Here is a 20,329-nt window from a genome sequence, read left to right as displayed (position 1 = left end):
TGCCCAATGAGTAATATGATGATCTGAAAAGATGTTGAATTTCCGTGTAACAAGGCTATCTAAATCCAATTAATTCTAGAAGTGTTAACCAACTGTGAACACAATGGAAGCATTTAAACTAAGTTTCCAGTGTTCAAACGTTCCTTTCAATCCATGACAATTCTTTTGCAAGTAAATGAAAAATTATTTTATTTATCAGAGGAATTCACATGGCACAGACAAAAACAGAACCTAGGACAGGTCCATGCATTAGCTGCTCCTTAGAAAAGAATTAGTCCTTCCAGACAAAAGGCGAGCTGCTCAACTGACAGGAAAGAGCAGCATCCAGTAATTTGGTGATGAAATTGCACCAACTAAATATTCAGCACTAGGCTGACTTCTAAGCCTCTGAATGAAGCAGTGTAGGTTTTGAAACTAAATTTCTTTTATTTTTAGTTTTCTTCTCTCTTGTATGCTCATTCCTTCAGTGCATTCACATTTCCTTAAATAATTACTTTGATTTACACTTTTGTTTTCTCTCTGACTTCAAAAGCCTGAAATGCGTCTTCTCTTACAGATGCCAGGGAAAGTAATTATCTTGGTATTATATTTAAGCATTACAAAAAGCACAGTTGGGAAGGAAGGAAGATTGACAATAGTGCCTTTATTAAATTACCTGCCTGCTCCCTGCAGAATGATGGGGAGCCCTATGAGCACATGCATTTTCTGAATGTGCAGTCTACCTCTTTGTGAGATTGTCTATTATAAACAGGCATCATTAGGCTTGAATATACACATGCAACCCCATATATACAGGCATATATAATCAGAGTTTTGTTTCCAGCTCTTTTTTGCTGTTCTGACAGACAAATCCTGCCAGGGAAGTACTGCATGATCAACGCAGCAGAGCTCAGGCCACCCCCTTTGCCTGTTCCCCACATACAGACATCTCCACGGGGTCCCAGCCAGGTCCATGCAGCCCCCACGTGTCCCCTTGTCAGAAATCTAGGAAAAAAGCAGACCAGGGCAAATACACGTTGTGGTATTTCCACTAAAATGCCTCCCTGCTGCCAGCAACATGCAAATTCCTGCCGTTCGGAGCTAGATGTTGGACTGACCTGGTGGACCCTCCTCGCATGAATTTGCTCAATCCATTTCTGGACCCTTCATACTTCCAGCCACTGCAACACCCTGTGCCCATAAATTCCACTGTTTAATTACGTGCTCAGTAAGAAAAAAAAAAAGAAAAGAAAAAAAAAAAGTACTTACTCTGGTACATTTTAAATCTGCTGTCTGATAGGGATTCTGGCACAGTATCAGAGAACAAAACGGAGAAAATGAAATCACAGGTAGGAAAAATACTAGAGCCAGTGACCTTCACTGGATTTCTCATTTTCTATGGCCTTTAAGTATTTATCAATACCTAAATATGAACCCCATGAATCAGTTAATTACTGAAGTACTAAAAAAAACCTGGGCACTCCAAAGGGACGATTCTCCTCCGCATTCCACCTCTTCTGCTCAGCTTCCTGCTCGGCAGCAGCATGTGGCCCTCCCTGCGCAAAGGGGATGTGTCAGCAGGTCTCAAATAGGTTGCTGGAGACTGCCAGAAACAATAAATAGGGGAAACGAGGAGGAGACAGGATTGGCATTTATTTTCACAAATAACTAAAGTATATGGAAATCGCATTTAAGGTGCAAAGGGCACATAACAAAAGTTGCTAAGGAGCAAGCAATTCCAGAAGCTCTAGATGAAACAGAAGAGATAGAAAATAAAGAAGAGAGAATTAAGATTATGAACTTCATAGTGAACAGGGCAGGTTCATCGAGATCTAACAGGAAATCTGCCTTTTCTCTGCCTCATTTATGGAGACACACAGCTCAAGGACAGATACTTGAATGGCTCGAGCTGGCAATGAGGTCCTGATCTAGCCATGGACACTGCTGCAGATCCCAACAAAATAATGATTAATGCTAGAAGTGAAGACTTAAACATTAAAAAAGTGCACGTACAATTACATATAACAAATTATTCTATGCTTTGCAATATTTACTCATTGTTTTGGATTTATTCGTGTCAGTTGGACTAAGAAATAATCACCCTGCAAACATCACACAGCTGGGCGTCACAAGGTAAGGCGGCAACACTATTTTTTTTTGCCTTTTGGGAAACAATCCATCCCAAGTTAGTTGGAAGAGCTTTGCTTTTGCTTTGCAAAAAGTCATCCAAAAGGAAGACTGATAGGCAGAGCGAGCGGCATCTTGCACGAAGGTGGTAGATTTAAGTGATTCTGAGCTCTGCTCCCAAAACGCCGATGCCTCCAGGCATCTGCCTGGCCTTTCTCAGTGGATGGCGTAATTAGGACCAGAGTGTAAACCCCAGTGGTGATGCTCGATAAGAGGTTAATCTTCTGGGCACCACGTGGGCCAGCAGAGATGTGCCAACAGGTCCAATTAGCCAAGACTCCTGTGCTAGGCTGTGCCCAGCAATGTGGCTCCCAGTGCTGACAAACAGCTGCTTTAGGTGCCAGAGTCCAGCACCTAATTCTGCAGATGCTGCGAGCGGGGGCAGCACAGGGCGAGCAAAGGCATCTCCTGCACCTCGCGCCCCTGCGCGAAGGAGAGAAGCAGAACTGAAGTTCAGACCCGGATAAACACTTTGGCGCAGGGCCTGGGTGCTTGCAGCAGGATAAGCAAATCCTGGGGATTCGCACACCTCGGCGCTCACGGGATTCAGGTTCAGCAGCGTCTGCCACCCCGCATATAAACAAAAGCTACGGGTTTTCTTAGTGAGTTTGGGAGCACCACATGGGCACTTGTCACCGGGAGCTGACAAAAAGCTTCCTGAACCCTCTGCCTGAGGACAAGCAAGTAGAATAGGGGTCACATCTTTGTCATCCCAATTTTACTGAGGCAACCCCAGACCTACGGGCAGTACAGGACCCAAAGGCATTGGCGCATGAGCAGCCCCTTGCAGGCACACAGGAGGAAAGGGAGCAAAGGATTATGTTTGATTTCCCATCATGTGAAAAGGAGGCATGAGGACGCTCCTGATTGCTGGAAAACCACTGCTGATCCGGGAGAGGGAGCGTTCAGCACCTCTCCTTTGCAAGCCAAGCACCCTGTCCTGTATGGGGCAAAAGTGCTTTTCTATCAGCCAAAGGAATGCTGAGGCCCAGCATCCCTGGAGCCAAGACACTTCCCTCTCCATCCAGGGATACTTATCATCAAATCCCTGTTTCAACAGGGGAGGCAGGCCAGGGAAGGTGCCCCTAGGGAACGTTACTGATGTCTCCAGAGCAACTAAGGCAGAAGGTAAAAGGAATTGGAATCGTTTTATTAACTAGTTTTGCCAGAATTTACTTAATACTAAACCTGATTAGTCGGAGTCTGTCCTTGTACTCCATGTTCTCACTCGGTTGCTGCCTGCTGCCTGCTGAATAGACGGAGGGATGCGGGAGAGATTATTTCTAAGCCCTTCCCCCTTCCCTCTCCCCTCCTCTTCCAGGACCACATTGACAGTCCCATGGGAAAGAGAAGAGAGACAGGGAGAGGGCAGGATCCACCAGCTCTCGCTCAGCGGATTTCACCAGGAAGCCCCAGGAGTCCAGAAGAGGAGCTGCCACTTACGACGCTGCCTGCTTTGCAAAGGATCTATCAGCACAACACACATTACATGCACACATATGAATATTCTCCCCTTCCACAGAAGAAGGAGAGCAAGCGACGCGGGACTGCGATCCCCAGGCTGCTGTTTGGATTTTTCATGTAATCAATACTGCGAAACAGCCCCGGCTCCTCCTGGGGGAAGGAGAGCCGAGCAGCTTGCGGCATGTGCACCTCACCTGCGGGGACGGCGCGCGCCGGGCAGCGGCGCTTGGCGGGGTGGTGAGTAACTTTGGGGAACTTCCGCGGGGTTTTGCCGTTCACTGACATGCAGGGATAACTGTGAACCTTTAGAAATCATGAGGGGAAAAACACGCTTTTGTCCATGATAGGAGGAAGGGGGGAGGGTCTTTCAATTTCTCTCCCCTGAACTGATAAAATACTTTGCTTTCTGTTCAAGTAAGGCAGTTTTCTCCTGGGTGGGCACTTGCTCACACTCACTGTATTTTCTCAGTAATTTGCAGCGACGGGAGACTGGCTCCATAAAAACGCTCAGCATTTGCACAGCGCTTTGCATCTCCAGAGCACGTCACAACCATCAGCTAGTTAATCCTCGCAGCCCCCCTGCGAGGCAGGCGAGCAGCGAGAGGAGGAGGCTGCGAACATCCCGCTAGAGCAATTAGGAACCGCACACCCAGCCGAGAAATGAGCACCGTAACTCTAGGAACTATCAAGGAGCTTAGTTGAGTGTGGGTGTATTTAGGGGTTTTTAGCAATAAGAGAGCCGGGATACTGCGGTGAGGTGGGCAGGATGGGCTCCGTCTCAGGAGGGACGGATCTGTTCACACTCTGAACTGCCGGCACCGACACTCTGCACTAATTCCGAGTGAGGCTGTAGCTTTTCCCCGGGTCTCTGTGTTGCCAGACAACGAATCCCCTGCAAAGCAAAGTGCCTTCCAGCCTGCAGATCTCAGGAAGGAGCCCAGAGGTGACTTTTACTCACAGGCAGGCACTCACTAATTTTGTCATTTAGGAAAATAGCCTGAAACACCCTTTCTCTGGCAATAACCTCTGCTATGTTTTCTCCTCCTTCCTGTGTCTTTCGACTCACAGATAAGCCTGGTCTGATGCCCTTTCGGATGTCCCAGTGACAACTCTTAGAGATGCCTATTCTCTCAGGAGGCAGCGACCAAGACTATAGCAACATTAGCTACAACTCTTGCAATTCTTTGAGCCATTTCTTTCCTGTCTCCGTTGAAACCCCTGCTGTCAAAGGGGTCCATTACCAAAGAGCCAGGAGGATTTTCCGTCCTGATCAAGTCTCCGCAGTCGATCTAAAGACAGAGATCATGATAAATGTGGGAGGCATCAAATACCTGCTACCTTGGAGCACTTTAGACGAATTTCCCCTGACCAGACTGAGCAAACTAAAGTTTTGCAGCACCTATGAGGAGATCATACAGCTGTGCGACGATTACGACGAAGACACCCACGAGTTCTTCTTTGACAGGAACCCCAACGCTTTCGGGATGATTGTGAGCTTTCTAGCCGCAGGGAAGCTGATGCTCTTACGAGACACGTGTGCCTTGTCTTTCCAGGAGGAGCTGAGGTACTGGGGCATTGAGGAATCCAACCTGGAGAACTGCTGCTTCCGAAAACTCTTCCAAAAACTGCAGGAGTTGGCCGAGATGCGCAAAGAAGAGCAGCTCCGCAAGAGCAAAGAAGCCGCCTGTGTTCTGGACGAGAAAACTAAATTCGGACAGTTTATGAACAGACTCAGAGATATGGTAGAAAATCCCCAGTCAGGACTTCCAGGCAAAGTCTTTGCTTGTCTCTCCATCCTCTTTGTGGCCACCACAGCTATAAGCCTTTGTGTTAGCACTATGCCTGATCTAAGAGCCGAAGAAGACAGGGTAAGTCAGTCCCTTTCTAATTAGTCTTACAACCTGCTTTAAATCTACTACAGAATTACGAGACACTTGCCTGCCCTGTTGGGTATACTCAATGAAAAAAAGCTTAAAAAATAGATACAGAAAAGCCATAGAAATGACGTTCAAATTGTTTCTGGTAATGAAATGGTCTATAGCAAAAGAGAGAAAAAAAAAAGCAATCATTAAATTTCTTTGGTGAGTTTTGAAGTGATACTTAATTAAAAATAATGCTAATTAGGTACTCTAGTAATTGTCAGCTAAAATACAGGAAAGACCTTGCGTGCAGAGTAGATATTGCAGGTCTATAACAGAGCACTGCTTTTCCTTTCTAAGCAGCAGCACTTGCCAGTGAAAGTTATTAGATTAACTTGCGAGCTCGGAGCCTCCCCAGCGCAGCCGGGGCAGCTTTCTCTCCAGCTTTCCCCTCTTGCAACCTCCTGTTCGCTCAGGTCAGCTAAAGAACTATTTCCCCGATATCTTTATTTTTTAAAATAGCTGGATGTTTTCTTTTGTGGTAATTCTGCCCTAGAATGATTGAAGGCAGAAGAAATACTCTTTACTCCCCGCTCCAGATCAATGTTACAGTTAATTTGTTGTGCAAAGATTAAAAGCTGAGAAATACATGAACTGTTTTGACAGAAAATGACACTTAAAACTGAGTGTCCAAAAACATAATTTTATGCCAACAGAATTCTGTACTTGCCCATTTATGCATTTTTTGTAGGACGGATGTCAAATACTAGCTGAAAGCAAACTGCTAACTGCATATAAACCCTTTTCAAGGATATTATCCGCAGTAATTCAGGGCAAATAGGTCAAGCCTGTATCATACACAAAGAAGCCTTTCTATAACATCATCATGATTGCTGCAATGTTTTAAAGATCTGTCATTCTAACAAGACAGAGGAGGAAACTAACGATTCAAAGTTCTTCCAGATGAAATAAGGTCTGAATTAAGCAAAGAACCTTAGATTGATGCCCTCAATGACTTCTCCAGTTCTTTGTAAACTGCCCTTCCAAAAGTGTGGAAGAAGCTCTGCGTAAATACACCCCCTTCCCCAGGCACTCCTCAGTGTCCTGGGGACTGAGGAATAAAACTGTTTGTACATTTATAGTGCAGCATGATGTGCACAACGCAAAAATCCGTGCACATTTTATTGCTCAAGCAGTGATTCAAAGCAGCACACAATGCAGTCGTGGTGAAGATGTGTCATGATACTTGATGTCTTTCAATAAAACTAAGGAGTGCACAGAAGCTGAAATTTAAGATCATTCCCTCTTCCATTTAACCCTTTGAATATTAACTTTCATTTCCAAAGAAGGACTATTACATTTCAGTAACAAGTGTGAGGCTTTTAAAATCTTTTACAATTATTTCTATAGGAAGTCAAAACTGTTACAACGGTTCAAAGCCACAAGGAAGTCTTTTTAAATACCAAGCAACCTTCTTACATTAGCTAGATGTGAAAGCAGCACAAACTCTCCTCGAGGAAGTGCTTCCCAATAACTTTGCTTGTTTAAGTAACCCCGTGTATTTTATCTTAATTTTCATTCCACTGCAGGAAAAACTTTTAGCAATATTTTTTCACGAGCAAAGGAGAGCTACATAGCGGTTCAGAACCCAGCATAAGATAAAATGTTGTGTGCTTTAAAAATCATTAGCTGTGTTTTAGAAAGAGAAGAATCTTCAGTGTTAAAAACATATCTGGTAACTGAATTGCAGCTGTTTTACAGTCCCTGGATTTCTGTAGAACACATGACATTGCCACTTAGAAAGCTGCATACATTTCACCACTTTAAAAACAAGCAAACTGGATTGAAACAAGCCCAAGATCAAGAGTGTTTCAAGTGCAGAGGAGGGAATGAAGAATGAACTTGAGAAAGAGAGCACATTAGTCCTAGAAGCGTTACATAATTTACACCTGCAGCACCAGCCTAATGCACTTTGTCATTGTGTCCCGGGAGCACGGAACAGGGTACTGAAAATCCCATTTTTTGAGTCATTTAAAATTATGCTGGAGGAAGCCTAAGCGGACGGACAAGACTGAATACTCACGGGCTGCAGAGAATGTGAACAGCGAAATATTTTCCGTTTCCCCAACTCTTCAGCTGCAACACCCAAGGTCTCCTCGCTGGGGCCCCAGGAGTGTTTCGGCCAGGCCTCCCGGGTTTGCTTTCTCTCACACAGGGCCTAACCAACAGCGCGAGCCTGGGCCTCGCACCGTGCGCTCGCGGCCCTCCCGGCCGTCCCCTCACCCGGCATCGCTCCCCGGCTGCACTCGAGGCCGGGACGGGGCCACCCCCAGCGTGGGGACGCTGCTGGCCAAGGCCTCGTGGTAGGTAGTGCCCGGCGGCCAGGAACAGGGAAGCTCCTTCCATCAGGTTCTTGGCGTTTACCGAGAGCAACCTGTGACTCCGCTAGCCACCCTGCACCTGAAGAGGCTCCACCGTGGGGTTTGTTCTGCTGGCTGCATCTCCATGCAGGAATTGCCAGCAGCTCCTGCAAGGATCCCTCTTCTGATGTCGCTACCACTGGAAACCGAATTTAGCTGTTCTGAAACATGAAGAAAAGCGGCTTTGCCTCTGCTGCATCTGTGGGGCTCCGGGCTCCTTTCTCCCCATGGTCACAGCCCCATTCCTGCCACAGCAGCCCAGGGAGCTCAGGTTTCCCGGGGATTCAGGGCTGGAGGAGCCTCCAGGGCCAGTGTCGGGCAAGGGACGTCTAGAGCTGGAAGAGCCCAGCCTGGGCCAAAAGGAGGAACTCGCAGTCATAAGAAATCCTGGAATGTCCCCTACAAGAGCTCGCGTGGCATCAAGAAACCTCCCCACTAGGGATGCGATGCAGGGAGAGAAGAGGGGTGTTTATGGGTGAAGGGCTCCCTTGGTCCGTGTAGAGAAGGGAAACCTGAATGACAAAATCCCCAAATGTTTCTTAGATAAAGGAGCTGGGATCAGCCCATTCGGGACAAGACACAAGTCCCAACGCAGGGCTCCAAGAGGATCCCCACTCAGAGGGGAAGTCACCGCTCAGCACACACGGTGCAAAGGAGGAAGCTCCTCACACCATGGAGAGCTGGAACGGAACTACCCCAGGTGGGGCTGGGCCGGCGACGATCCCCTCTGAAGCACCCGTGGGATTCCTTTGGGAAGAGTCCTTGCGACTGGCATCCTCTGGAGCCAGTTCAGCAGAAAGGACACAGCAAGGTCTTTTCTTCAAGACAGCCAAGTACATTAAGATTAGAGGAAAAAGAGAAAGAAAGCAAACCCTGACATTCCCATTCTCTGCTCCTCAGCCCTAGCAAGGACCAAATCTTTCTCCTGGTGGGACAGGCAAGTTAACTGCGCTCCCACCAAACCACATCCATGTGATTTCCCATCACAGCCCTGGCTAAGGGAGAAGGAAACGTCTGCCCTCAGTCCTCCCTCTCCTACTGAGCCGTGATCAGACCCTGGCTACTATTAATGTTTGTGCCTGCTCTTTAACCGACCTTGAGCAGATTGTAATTGCTTTATGTCCTGTATATAATCTAATGAAACATAACCAACATATGTTGCAACCAGTATTGTCAGGCCTAATGGTCTTACCTTGAAACTGAGAATATCCATTTTTTAAAGCTCCAGTCCTAGGGTCATTTGAATAAGAGTAAATCAAATTCTTTTTTAAGAAATAGGTTTTTACCCTCTGATTGCACAGAGAATCCAGAGAACATGCACAAAGGACAAACACCTAGTAGACACATAATATGCAGAATCTTTTTTTTTTTTAAACCATTTTTCATTCTGCATTATACTTTGGAGACTTAGGGTTTTTAAGGTTAAATGTTGCTCATGCTGTCTGTGTCATATTGAAAACAGTCTGTTTGGCTTGCTCATCAGCAGAAGCTGCAGAGAAAAACAGTTTTTAAAAAGGCAGGTTTATCATTCTTTATAGGGGAAGCAACAATTTATTTGCCCTACTGTGAAGAGAATTCAGATATTTGTTTCATCAGAATTACTATTTCCACAGCTAAATGTGATAATTGCAAAAGTTCACCAGTTCAGTGAACTTTGACCAGTTCAGTACATTAAGGTTTGCTTGCAAGAGGTGTATCCTTAGTGTGCAACCTCTTAAATCCACTCCAAATTAGAGCCTAACGCTCCAACCCTGAGGAGAATGTTAACTATCTCTAAAGGAGATATTTATTTACCAAAGGAAAATCCGGAGAACTCGGAGTAACTGCAGGAGATAACAGCCCATACGAACGTGTCCCTGAGAGCTGTGTAAAGCCAGTCCTACAGCTCACATTCTGCAAAGATAAGACACCCAGGTGTAATTTGGCCAACCGGTAGCAGCAATCACCCTTGCTAAATTGGATATGACAGCCTGGCTTTGACAAGTGCTGCTGGCTACCTTTTTTATAGCTCTTAAGTAACAGGTCTAAATATTGATTTTTTTTTTCCAGCTAGTTAGCCAGGGCAAAATGATTCCTGTGGAATAATATCTATTTCACCGAGTCATTCAGAGGAGTAGCAATGGAGCAGGGCACATATCTGAAGAGCAGCAGTATTTGACACTAACTCTGTGTTCAGACTTATTTTCCAATGCAAGGCACCCATCACACTGAGCGTGGCCCAGAACGACACCTCCGACTGCCAAGAGATTAATGAAGTTCTGACTTTCAGAAACACTCCTAACACTCATTTAAAAGTGTAATATGATAAAAGCATATGTGTGTACGCCTGTCTACAAATACATTGGTATAAGTACACATATAACTTGAAATTACTTGGAAGAAAATAAAGCTGGATGTGCTTTAGTTTTATTGCAACTGCACAGTACATTTCTCTGAGTTCTTATCTAAACAATTACTGTGGACACTCACTTTCCTAACTGAGCTAGTATAATTCTGATTTCTTCTAATCGTTTTGTTCAGAACTTAAAATACCACAGTGTTTTAAACCCCAAAAATGTGTTTAACTGAAGCACCAAAAAGCCTCCAATCTGCTCAGTGCACACAGCACAGTAGAATCCAGCTACCTTATTTGCACCATGTATTGAAATAAATTAATATAATCTAGAGGATGATAGAGGAAATAAGTATAGTTTAAGTAAAACTTTGGCTGAGAAAAAGCAGAAATCCAAACACTCAAGTCTGGGACTTATATATATACAGTTTTTTGCTTTATGGGACATGCCTGTTTGGAGCTTTGCATATAATACAGTAATGTCCAATGCTCTGACCTTGAAACTGGACTGTAACATTAAGACTCTCATTAATAGCAAACCGCGAGCGACTGCTTTGCAAGGGGAGCTAATCCAAGCATCTGCAAACAGAAGTGCATATTTCAACATTAAATCTAATTTGCACGACCCTGCTGGAGCTTGCAGTGCTTAGACCCTGCTCCACCTAACCAAAGGGGAGGTGCTGCTCAACATCTGTGTCTCCGCTTGCCCCTGCTGCCTCGGAGAATAATTTTCTTTTAACAGAAGCCCAGACACTCTGTTTTGGTGGGTAAAGGGATTCTGCACGGTTTTCAAATGCTGGCCCTGCCAGCGCAAGGTCCAGCACTCAGAAAGCACAATTAGACCTTATTAGTTTGCCTTATGCTCATCCCGCTTTGGCTGCGGCCCAGTGGCACTAAGTCTCCTGGCTTTGCACGCTACCCGGAGGGGACACCCAGCTGCTGTAGCTGCTCTGCGACGGGCACTCCATCAGTCGCAATTCCCTGTGCTGGCAAATACGTCCTCTTCTGGCAATCAGGCTTTCTTTTCCCTCTTTGCTGCCTTCGAGTTTGTAATATGTAGAATAGGAAGAAATGTTGTGTTGACTTGCTCCACTGGAGTTATCTTATGAGGCTCAGCACGGATGATTGCTTTATAAAAACTTCCTTTGAGAAGATGGTGGTTTCCTCAGTGGCACTTTGGAAAATGCCATTTGGAACCAGTGCTCCCTCTGAGTTTATAGCACTAATACATCAAGTATTAACAACACCACCCAGCTTTGCAAGCGTTTCACAATTCCTCTTCAAGTACGATAGAAATCTTGGAGCGCGCTTCAGCCCGCTGAAGTGTAAATCTAGAATTTAGTGCTCTAAATCTAGCCAGGTTTGGGCAGATAGTGTCTGCTTCTCAACCAAAGCCGAGATCCCACCACGCACAGATGCTCTGCAGCGACAGTAACAGGTAGCCTCTGCTCCAGAGAATGCATACTGCAGCTGCAAGAGAAGTGGAGAAGAAACAAGACACAGGGGCAAATGACCAGCAGCCACGGTGGAAACTGCAGGTCTTACTCTAGAGTCCCGGGTAAATACCTTGTTCGTTTGGCTGTGGTATTCCTCACAGTTACAAACTCAGGTCCACTAAATTTCATACTAGAAAGAAACAATATAAAAAGATAATACCTCTGTCTCCCAACTCAAACATTTCAGGGTCATCTCTCCAATTGGTTTATATCGGTATCACTTCATCTGACTGATTCTCACAGAGATGGCAGAGTAAGTACCTAAGCTTAAAACTTAATTGAAATTTTAGTTACATTTCTTCCCCAGAGGAGATAATATGCTGGATACAGAAATAACAATTTCCCTTTCTCCAAGTTCTTTCCAATGTCCACATTAATATAACCCAACATTAGCTCGAACGCACTAGTAGCTATTGTTTTTGCAAGGGCAGGTTTCTTCCCCCTAAAGCAAAGGGAGTGGGAAATGGAGGTGTGATCAGAATACACAGCACTCCTTTAACAAGCCCTCATTCTCTAAATCAGGTTACAGTCTCCCTTTTGGTAGGCAGTAAACCTTTCCATTTTATTACATCGGGGCTGTAGCCATAAATCCGCTAACGGCGTGATCCATAACGAGGGGGTTTCAACTTCTCCCTGACCATCACTTGATTGAGCAGAGCACGGTTTAATTACTCAGCTCATGGCAGCAGTGCAGTCCCGATGATTCAGCAGCACCTGCGGCCGCATCCCACGGCTCCGCGCATGGAGGAACATGGACCACAGCAGCCACCGACTGTCACTGCGTGTGACAGCCAAAAGGGATGTGTCCCGTGCAGCTGCTCTTCCCTACCATGGACTGGTAGGACGAGATCCAGGGAGTGAGTCTGGAATCTCAGCTCCCTACGGGAGGGTCTTGGTCTGCCTCTTCTCCAGCCTACCTGCTCTCTTGACTTTTTGACTCACTCTCTAGACCCCCAGTCTTGCACTCATGGGAAGGCTGCAGTAAGAACTGAAGGTGATTTTTTTTTCCACCATCGCCTTGTATTTTATCCCACAGAGGGAATTCTCTGGGGAGAAGCTATAGGCTAGGATGCTCAAGGATGCACAAGGCTGGAAAACAACATCCTGCCCAAGCAGCAAGTCAACCACCTGGAGAGGAAACTTCTTGTGAGAGCTGTTTCTAATTCCAAGACGACCAACGTTGCTGGATAAGCCTCCCGAGGTTACGCTGCGCAGCCAGCCCAAGCAGGCAGACACAGGTTCTTCTTCTCTTTAACAGCCAGTAGCCACAAACCAAAACCATCCCATCTGCTGGCATGGCTGTGGACATGGCCTCAGCCCAAAAAATACTGTGTGTGGATCTGCGGAAAGGATCTGAGCAGTAACAGACACTATTTGAATACACCAAATAAAATCTGGACACGCCAGGGAAAGTTTAGCGGATGTTAGTTTTGACCTTGCATCAACTATGCAACCAAGCCCTGGGGTTCTGGTTGCCAAAATGATATTTTTGCAGCCTGTGCTTCATTTGCGGGGTGCAAGGCAGGTCCAACTCCTGCCTTTCAGAGGCTCCTTTAGGACTCCAAAAAGAACCAAGAAGAGTCAAGCGTATCGGTGGATCTCCTCCCTGCTTTCTTCTGAGTGCCTTGCGACCCCGGGAGTCTACCCGTCAGGACAGCCTTTACTCGGGAGCAATCGCTTGGACACCTAGCGTGGATCCAGCTGGGAAGAGCTTACAGGTCCTTGCTGCCCTCACCCGTTTGCTTGAAGACTGCGAGCCGGCTGGTTTTCCTCAATCTGCTTCTGGAAAAGAGAGCGTTTGCATCCACACCTTCCAGCTCAGTGCAAGGACTTCACCACCACTGCTTCACAAATAACACAACTTGCCTTTCACATATGGATCCTGTAGGAATAAGTTACAGGGCTATAAGTTTCAGGGCTACATCTTGATACAGCAACATACACATGTATTGCTAATGTATAAATTTCCACTCTACAGCTTAGAAAACATTGCTCTTTGTAGGGATGGACGTGGTCCAGAAATAAATCATATATTGGTCTAGCAGTAGATCTTAGCAAAGTATTATATAATCATCAGTGCAACCTTGGCCCTTTAACTAGGAAAGAGAGGAACTTGTGCAAGAAGCAACTTGAAAGTCTTCACTATAAACAGTGTTCCGTGGCAAACATAAAAAGCAGATGTGAGGAATGCTGCAGATTCACCTTTCCCGCACTGCAGGCTCCACCCTATTTATATACCTGTGTGAAATCCCAATTTCCACACCACGGAAAACAGGCTCACACTGCTGCCAATGAACTTTCAAGGAGACTCTGTAAGACCAAGGGCAGAAAATTGGTACTGCAGCTGCTGCAGCAGAACTGCAGCACTGCCCTCCTAATACTATGGGAATAACAGGACATTTCCCCATTTCTCCTCAGGTTAAAAGCAAGTCTGCATGCCTCTGATATTTCAGGATAGTTTCAAATCCCTTCAGGAAACACAAAAGATTTATTTGGCTGGTTAGTTTTCATTTGTTTGTTTAAAAAGAACATAAAAAAGAATCAGGAACATGACATGAAGTGTCCGTGTCCATAGCATGGAGCAGGTGGGGATATAAAACCCTTCTTCAGAAAAGGGCCAGCACTGCTGGTCTGGGGCAAGCAGCCAGCTATTACTTAGCCATCAAAACTGTGTCACCCATTTCCACAGTGCTCTGCAAAGGATGACAGAGATCTGTTCCAGTTGATAGTGATGAGGCAGCCAGGGGCAAAATCTAGCTTCAAATTTAGGAAAAATGCCCTTTGTATCAATGAGCAACAGAACTTTCACCCTTCAGCTGCTAACAATCCAGACAGACTCATGTTCAAATATTCAGAAATTCCAGGTTATAAGATGGTCATACTGCAGTGTGCAATGTGCAAAATACAAATTCTTACTTTTTGTTTGCCTCCACATTGATTTTTAAAACATCTTACAATGGGCTAAAGGGTAAGCTTCAAAAGAGCCTGGGAGGGAAAGTCTTCAGAAGTAGGAGGTTAATCGGCAGATAAGGAGGTGATGGTTCAGAGCAGGTTTATCGTAGCAAATTGCAATTGTAAGTGTTTTAGAGAGCAACCAATAGGACCACAAATGGTCAGCACAGAAGCAGACTCTGAACCTGTAAGGACTGTTCCTTGCTGTTCTCATCCAGTTATGTACAAATGAGTTCTAGATAAGGAGAAAATTTATTAGCATGAATATGTAACAAGCTATGTTGCATCTGAAAATGGAGGTGGATGGATAAGGTATATATATATTCCCCAAGGGAAATACTGATTCAGTCTCCCTAGACATTGCTATAATTATTGATGCATACAAAAATATTATTTGCAGTGGATCAGATTTATGTCTCTTGTAAAATGGGATAGTGCAGCATAATTCTGAGATCTGGTTTTGTTTATTACCCTAGATGTCATTATGTTTTAACTAATGTTTCATGGTAAGCCAAGAGGGCACCGGGCCAGGAAATGCATCTTATTTATCTTACAAGCTGCACACATCTCCTTAGCTCATTTAGTTTGAGTTTGCAGTTAGTGGGCTCTAAGCTCACGTATGCGTTTGAGGACGCAGACTCCGCTGACGCACATCACCCGGGCTAGTCCTAGTCTCAGAAATGCTGGAATCCTGAACGGAATCACGCAGAATCACACAACGGTTGAGGCTGGAAGGGACCTCTGGACCCTGCCCAAGCAGGGTCACCTGGAGCACATTGCCCGGGATCGTGTCCAGACAACTTCTGGATATCTCCAAACTGGATTGTCCACAATGTCTCTGGGCAACCTGTTCCAGGGCTCTGCCACCCTCACAGGAGAAGTTCCTCATATTCAAACGGAGCTTTTTTTGTTTCACTTTGTGCCCGTTGCCTCGTCTTGTCACTGAGCATCACTGAAATGCAAGAACTTGGTGGATCAACTAACTAATGTCCCTTCCAAAATGAGAGTTAAGGGGCATCAACCAAAAGGAGCAGGAACCCAGCCCAAAACAGATGAAAAGACATGAGCCTTTGCAACGGGAAGTGAGGGAAAGGAAGCTGGCATTGCTTAACTGCTGCTACAGAGCTTGGGAACAGCCACTTCACTGCTTTGAGGTGGTTTATGAATCTAGAAAATCACTTAATATTTCAGCCATGAGGCTCAGTATATATCTTTTTATACACAAATTAGTGTTTCCTTTCCTACTGAGCCAAATGTTTTCTTTTTCCCCCCACAGGTAACATCAATAGCAAGCAGTTGTTTTATTATCTTTATATCATACCTTGTGGAGTATCAGCCAGACGCAAGCTCCATAAATCCTGATAAATTCTAGCACTGATGCAAAGTAGGTCTGCAGGATGAATCAGGTGTAAAGGATCAGCAGCTCACATGAGCTCAGCTCCAGCTGCTCTCCCATGAGAGCTGCTGACAGCCTGAGTACTGCTGGCCACCACAATAGATATCAAATATCTCAGAGCTTTGCTGAAAATACCCCCTCCAAAGTATTTTGTGGTCAGTTTTCTCTAAGACCTGATCATGGTGTTCACAGCCAACATTGTATTTGCTTAGAGCTACGCAATGATACTTCGGGTGCAAAAATGCAGACAGTAAGTGAAGGAATTCAGGGACAAAGTGGACTCAAACATCTGAAAAAAGCTCAGGTTTCTGCTCTAGTTACTGGCAGGAACAAGACGGGGATTTGTTTTGGTAGTTATCGATTGCTGGAACTTGCCAAACCTGTTTGCTTTGATCGGCAAGGGGAGAGATACATAAGCTCCCATGGCTCAAACTGCTTTATTGACTCTTTATGCAAAACACCTCTCACGGATCAGAGTATTCGGCCTAAAACTGCACTGTCAGCATCTGATCCTCAGGACACCCAGGATGCTCCTTAGGCTTCTCCCCTCTAGATCACCACTAGCCACCCTGTGCTAGGGAACTGAAGGTACCTGGCACCTGATGACAAGCTGAGGAAATCACAGAAGGAATTCTCATCAACTCCTCTAGCACCAGGTTTTTACACTCAATTTCCAGATACTCATGACAAATAAGCAGATAGAGAGGCTTAGAAGTTTCTAACAGACCTCGTATATGAGCTGCCTAAATACACAAGGGAATGAAATATCCCTGCTGTGGGATAAGCTGGCTACGCTGTTCCCAGGGCTCAGGTGGGCCCTCTCCTCCTGCAGACCTGCACTGGGCTGCATGGAAATGCCCCCCGACTCTGGGACGAGCAGGGATGCCTTTTCTGCACACCTTCGTGCATGCCTGAAGCAAACGCAGCCTTCTTCCCTCTCCCATCAGAGAAAAATGAAGCACAGAATTGCATTGCATGAGTCACAGGGAAAGGAATTACGATATTCTCACTCCTTTGCTGTAGGAAAAATAAAGGAGACTGTAGTTTGGATCTTGCGCAGATCCTAAAATGTCTTTTGCAAGTACATGGGAAAGTTACATCTTGGAAATTCATAGTCAATTGAAAAGAGACCTTAGATCTTAATGGTTGCAATTCCTAACAAACAAAATTTCTTATTTGTGTATTTTCCAAAGAATGAAGAATTATGAAAGCAACAAGATAATGTCACCTGTAGAAGTTTCTACTGTAGAACTGGTCTTAAATGTTTAAAGGTAAATTAAGTAGCAAGTGTGCTGGAAATTCAGTCCAGCTAACAAAAAAATAAAATAAATCTTCAGAAAAATAACAAATAATTCACAGGATGAATCACTAGAGCGATCGCAGGCAGGTAGAGTCCAGAAAAACTCAGAAAAGGTGAACATGGGATGAACACGACTGCTGATTGCAGCGATCTTATCGAGCCACGTCAGCAGCCCTGCGAGGCCACGACGCCGACCGCGGCCACAACCTCGAGCGGGGCAGAGGCTTCCTTCCCTTCCCAGATGTTTGCTTTTTAAGAGCCAAATTACAAGTGTGACTGTGTGCGCTGCAGGGAGAGGAAGAATCCCCGGCTCCAGGCACGGAGCTCAAGTGCTGGGTGCGAGAGCAGAGCCAGCAGACACCAGGCTGGGATACGGGACTGTTTTCCCTTGGGGGCAGTCGCAGAGGGCCAGCGACTGCAGCCCACAACAACTGCAGAGCTGCCCGATACGACCACGGCTCCAATAAAAATATTACATCTCCTGAGAGTATCAGGAATTCCATCACACGGGACGCTCAAAAACCAACAGCACTTAACCTCTGCATTGCATCATGAACACCAGTAGTACATTTAATTAGTAGTAGAGAAATGCATTTTTTTGTGTCGTACTTAATAAATATTGCTTGTGAAATTTGGCTGAGAATGGATAATACTGCATCAGGAACAGTCTGCTGGCCTAATTTCAGATCCAGGCTATCAGGAAAGATGCATTCAACAGCCTTTACTTTGTTACAGACTACCAAAAACCCTTGCAAGAACCAAGGGTCTGCAGGTATTCGAGTACCACGGCCACTCAGTTTCCCAAAATGAGCCCCTGTTTCTGCACTGCTCCTCCCTCACCCTTTCAGGTTCTGCCTGTGTTTCTGTGGTTGGACATTTCATGCACCTATTGCCTTGTATAGGCTATTAAGAGAACTGCCATGCAATCACACCTGCTAGCTGGAATTTGTTTATTCTTGATATTTGGTAACACAAATAGACACAAGTTTCTTCTTTAATGTTTTTTGGATGCCGTTTCACAGACTGTTCTTTTACTTAATTCTCTTTGTTTTGTGTTAGGGCGAGTGTTCCCAGAAGTGCTATTACATCTTCGTCATAGAGACCATCTGCGTGGCTTGGTTTTCCCTGGAGTTCTGCCTCCGATTCATTCAGGCAAGGAGCAAGTGTCAGTTCTTCAAAGGGCCCCTGAACATCATTGACTTCTTGGCTATTTCACCCTATTACGTTTCCCTTATCCTGACAGACGATGACTCGAACAAGGAAGCGGAGAGGTCAAGCAGCAACACGTATTTGGAGAAGGTTGGTTTGGTGCTACGGGTTCTACGTGCCTTGAGGATCTTGTATGTCATGCGCCTTGCCCGGCACTCCTTGGGCTTGCAGACGTTGGGCCTCACAGTTCGGAGGTGCACGCGGGAATTCGGGCTCCTTTTGCTCTTCTTATGCGTGGCTGTCACTCTGTTTTCTCCCTTGGTCTACCTTGCTGAGAATGAATCTGGGAAGGTGCTTGAATTCACAAGCATCCCTGCCTCGTACTGGTGGGCCATCATTTCCATGACCACGGTGGGCTATGGAGACATGGTACCACGGAGCGTGCCGGGGCAGATGGTGGCTCTGAGCAGCATCCTCAGCGGGATTCTCATCATGTCTTTCCCTGCGACATCCATATTCCACACCTTCTCCCACTCCTACTCCGAGCTGAGGAAGGAACACGAACGATTGCAGTCTCGGATAAACAGAACAAAAAATGCCAATCACTCCGGGGAAAGTGACACCTTCAACGAGACCGACAGCCTGATCCTGGAGGAGCCGGTATCACCCATCAAATACATCTACGCAGGGAACTAAACCTTGCTGGAAACCCAGCTTCCTCCCCAGGAATAGGAATATGCACATACATCTGCCAGTGTAACACAAAGCAAAGCAACACCATATGCTCCAATGCAATTTTTCTCTTCTGACATAGGTATAACAAGGGCAGTCAAGCCAACTCGGCTAGCTCCAACACATCGTTGTGCAGTTGCAGGTTTTGGGAATGTCAAAAGCCAGAATTTATTCCACAACAAATACTCATTCTTCGCTATGACTAATGATAACACTCAGCTCTGTCTCTGCCAGTTATGTATCTTGCTGACTACCCAGTATGGAATGAGTAACAAACAACACAGCTTCTGTTGGCACAAATACACTTGTTATTTTATTTGCCTTGGAGTTTTCAATGCTCTTTGCAATTAACACCTTGAGTCAAGCATTAGAATGGGTTCCTTCAGGCCTATGCAGCAGTGTTGTTTTTACAATGCTTATAACCAGGCATACAGAAGCTCTTCAATACAAATAATGCATCCTATATCTAAAGCCACTAAAAAAAAAAAGCTTAAAATATAAGCACTATATGTGAAAGCATTCCAAGTTTGCCTGCAGTCAGATGACCAGTCTATAAATAACAAATTGCACTGCTGTTGTAAATGACTACATAGTGTTTGCAAGAGAATGTGCTTGAAAGGCAGTTGCAGTCTGCACACTGTAAACATTTCATACTAGATAGAAGTTTTAAAACTTTTCTTTTTCATATACTTATTCAAACAATAATGAAGAATAAAAACCAAAAACTTAGTGACTATATATAAAAAAAGATTTGGTGTTATTTTGTCTATTGAATTGTGATGGCTTCTCTGGAAGAAAGATTTAAAAAAAATAAAGTTTTTGAAAATGGCTTGGCAATTCCTAAGTATCCAAAGGTGTAAACAGTAACCGCGAACAATTTCCGGAGAGGCAGTGGGACCAGTTTCCTAATGCAAGTGAAAGGCATCCTCCTTGTAACAGCTTTATGTACCAGAAGAAAACAAGACAGCCAGAGATAACGATGCTGCTCCATGGGACAGTCAACACGATCACTTAGAATTCTGCTTCCAGATGCTGTGAGTGAAATGAGTGGAGGACACGAGCC

At 45.3% G+C, this 20,329-nt stretch overlaps 1 protein-coding gene across 1 annotated transcript; it reads left to right on the top strand.

The window, feature by feature from the left end:
• Nucleotides 1–4,748: 4,748 nt before the first annotated feature.
• Nucleotides 4,749–19,239, top strand: KCNG4 (potassium voltage-gated channel modifier subfamily G member 4). Its single transcript, XM_010220310.2, has 2 exons — nt 4,749–5,498; nt 18,445–19,239. Exons 1-2 carry the CDS (start codon nt 4,749–4,751, stop codon nt 19,228–19,230), a joined length of 1,536 nt encoding a protein of 511 aa, XP_010218612.1. The 3' UTR covers nt 19,231–19,239.
• Nucleotides 19,240–20,329: the final 1,090 nt, after the last annotated feature.

The sequence above is a fragment of the Tinamus guttatus genome, unplaced genomic scaffold, assembly GCF_059628265.1.
Source record: "Tinamus guttatus ecotype Peru unplaced genomic scaffold, ASM5962826v1 Tinamus_guttatus_pri_ptg000323l, whole genome shotgun sequence".
In the NCBI taxonomy this organism is placed as follows: Eukaryota; Metazoa; Chordata; class Aves; order Tinamiformes; family Tinamidae; genus Tinamus; species Tinamus guttatus.
The sequence above is the reverse complement of the archived record's forward strand: the minus strand, read 5'-3'. Positions and strand labels throughout refer to the sequence as shown.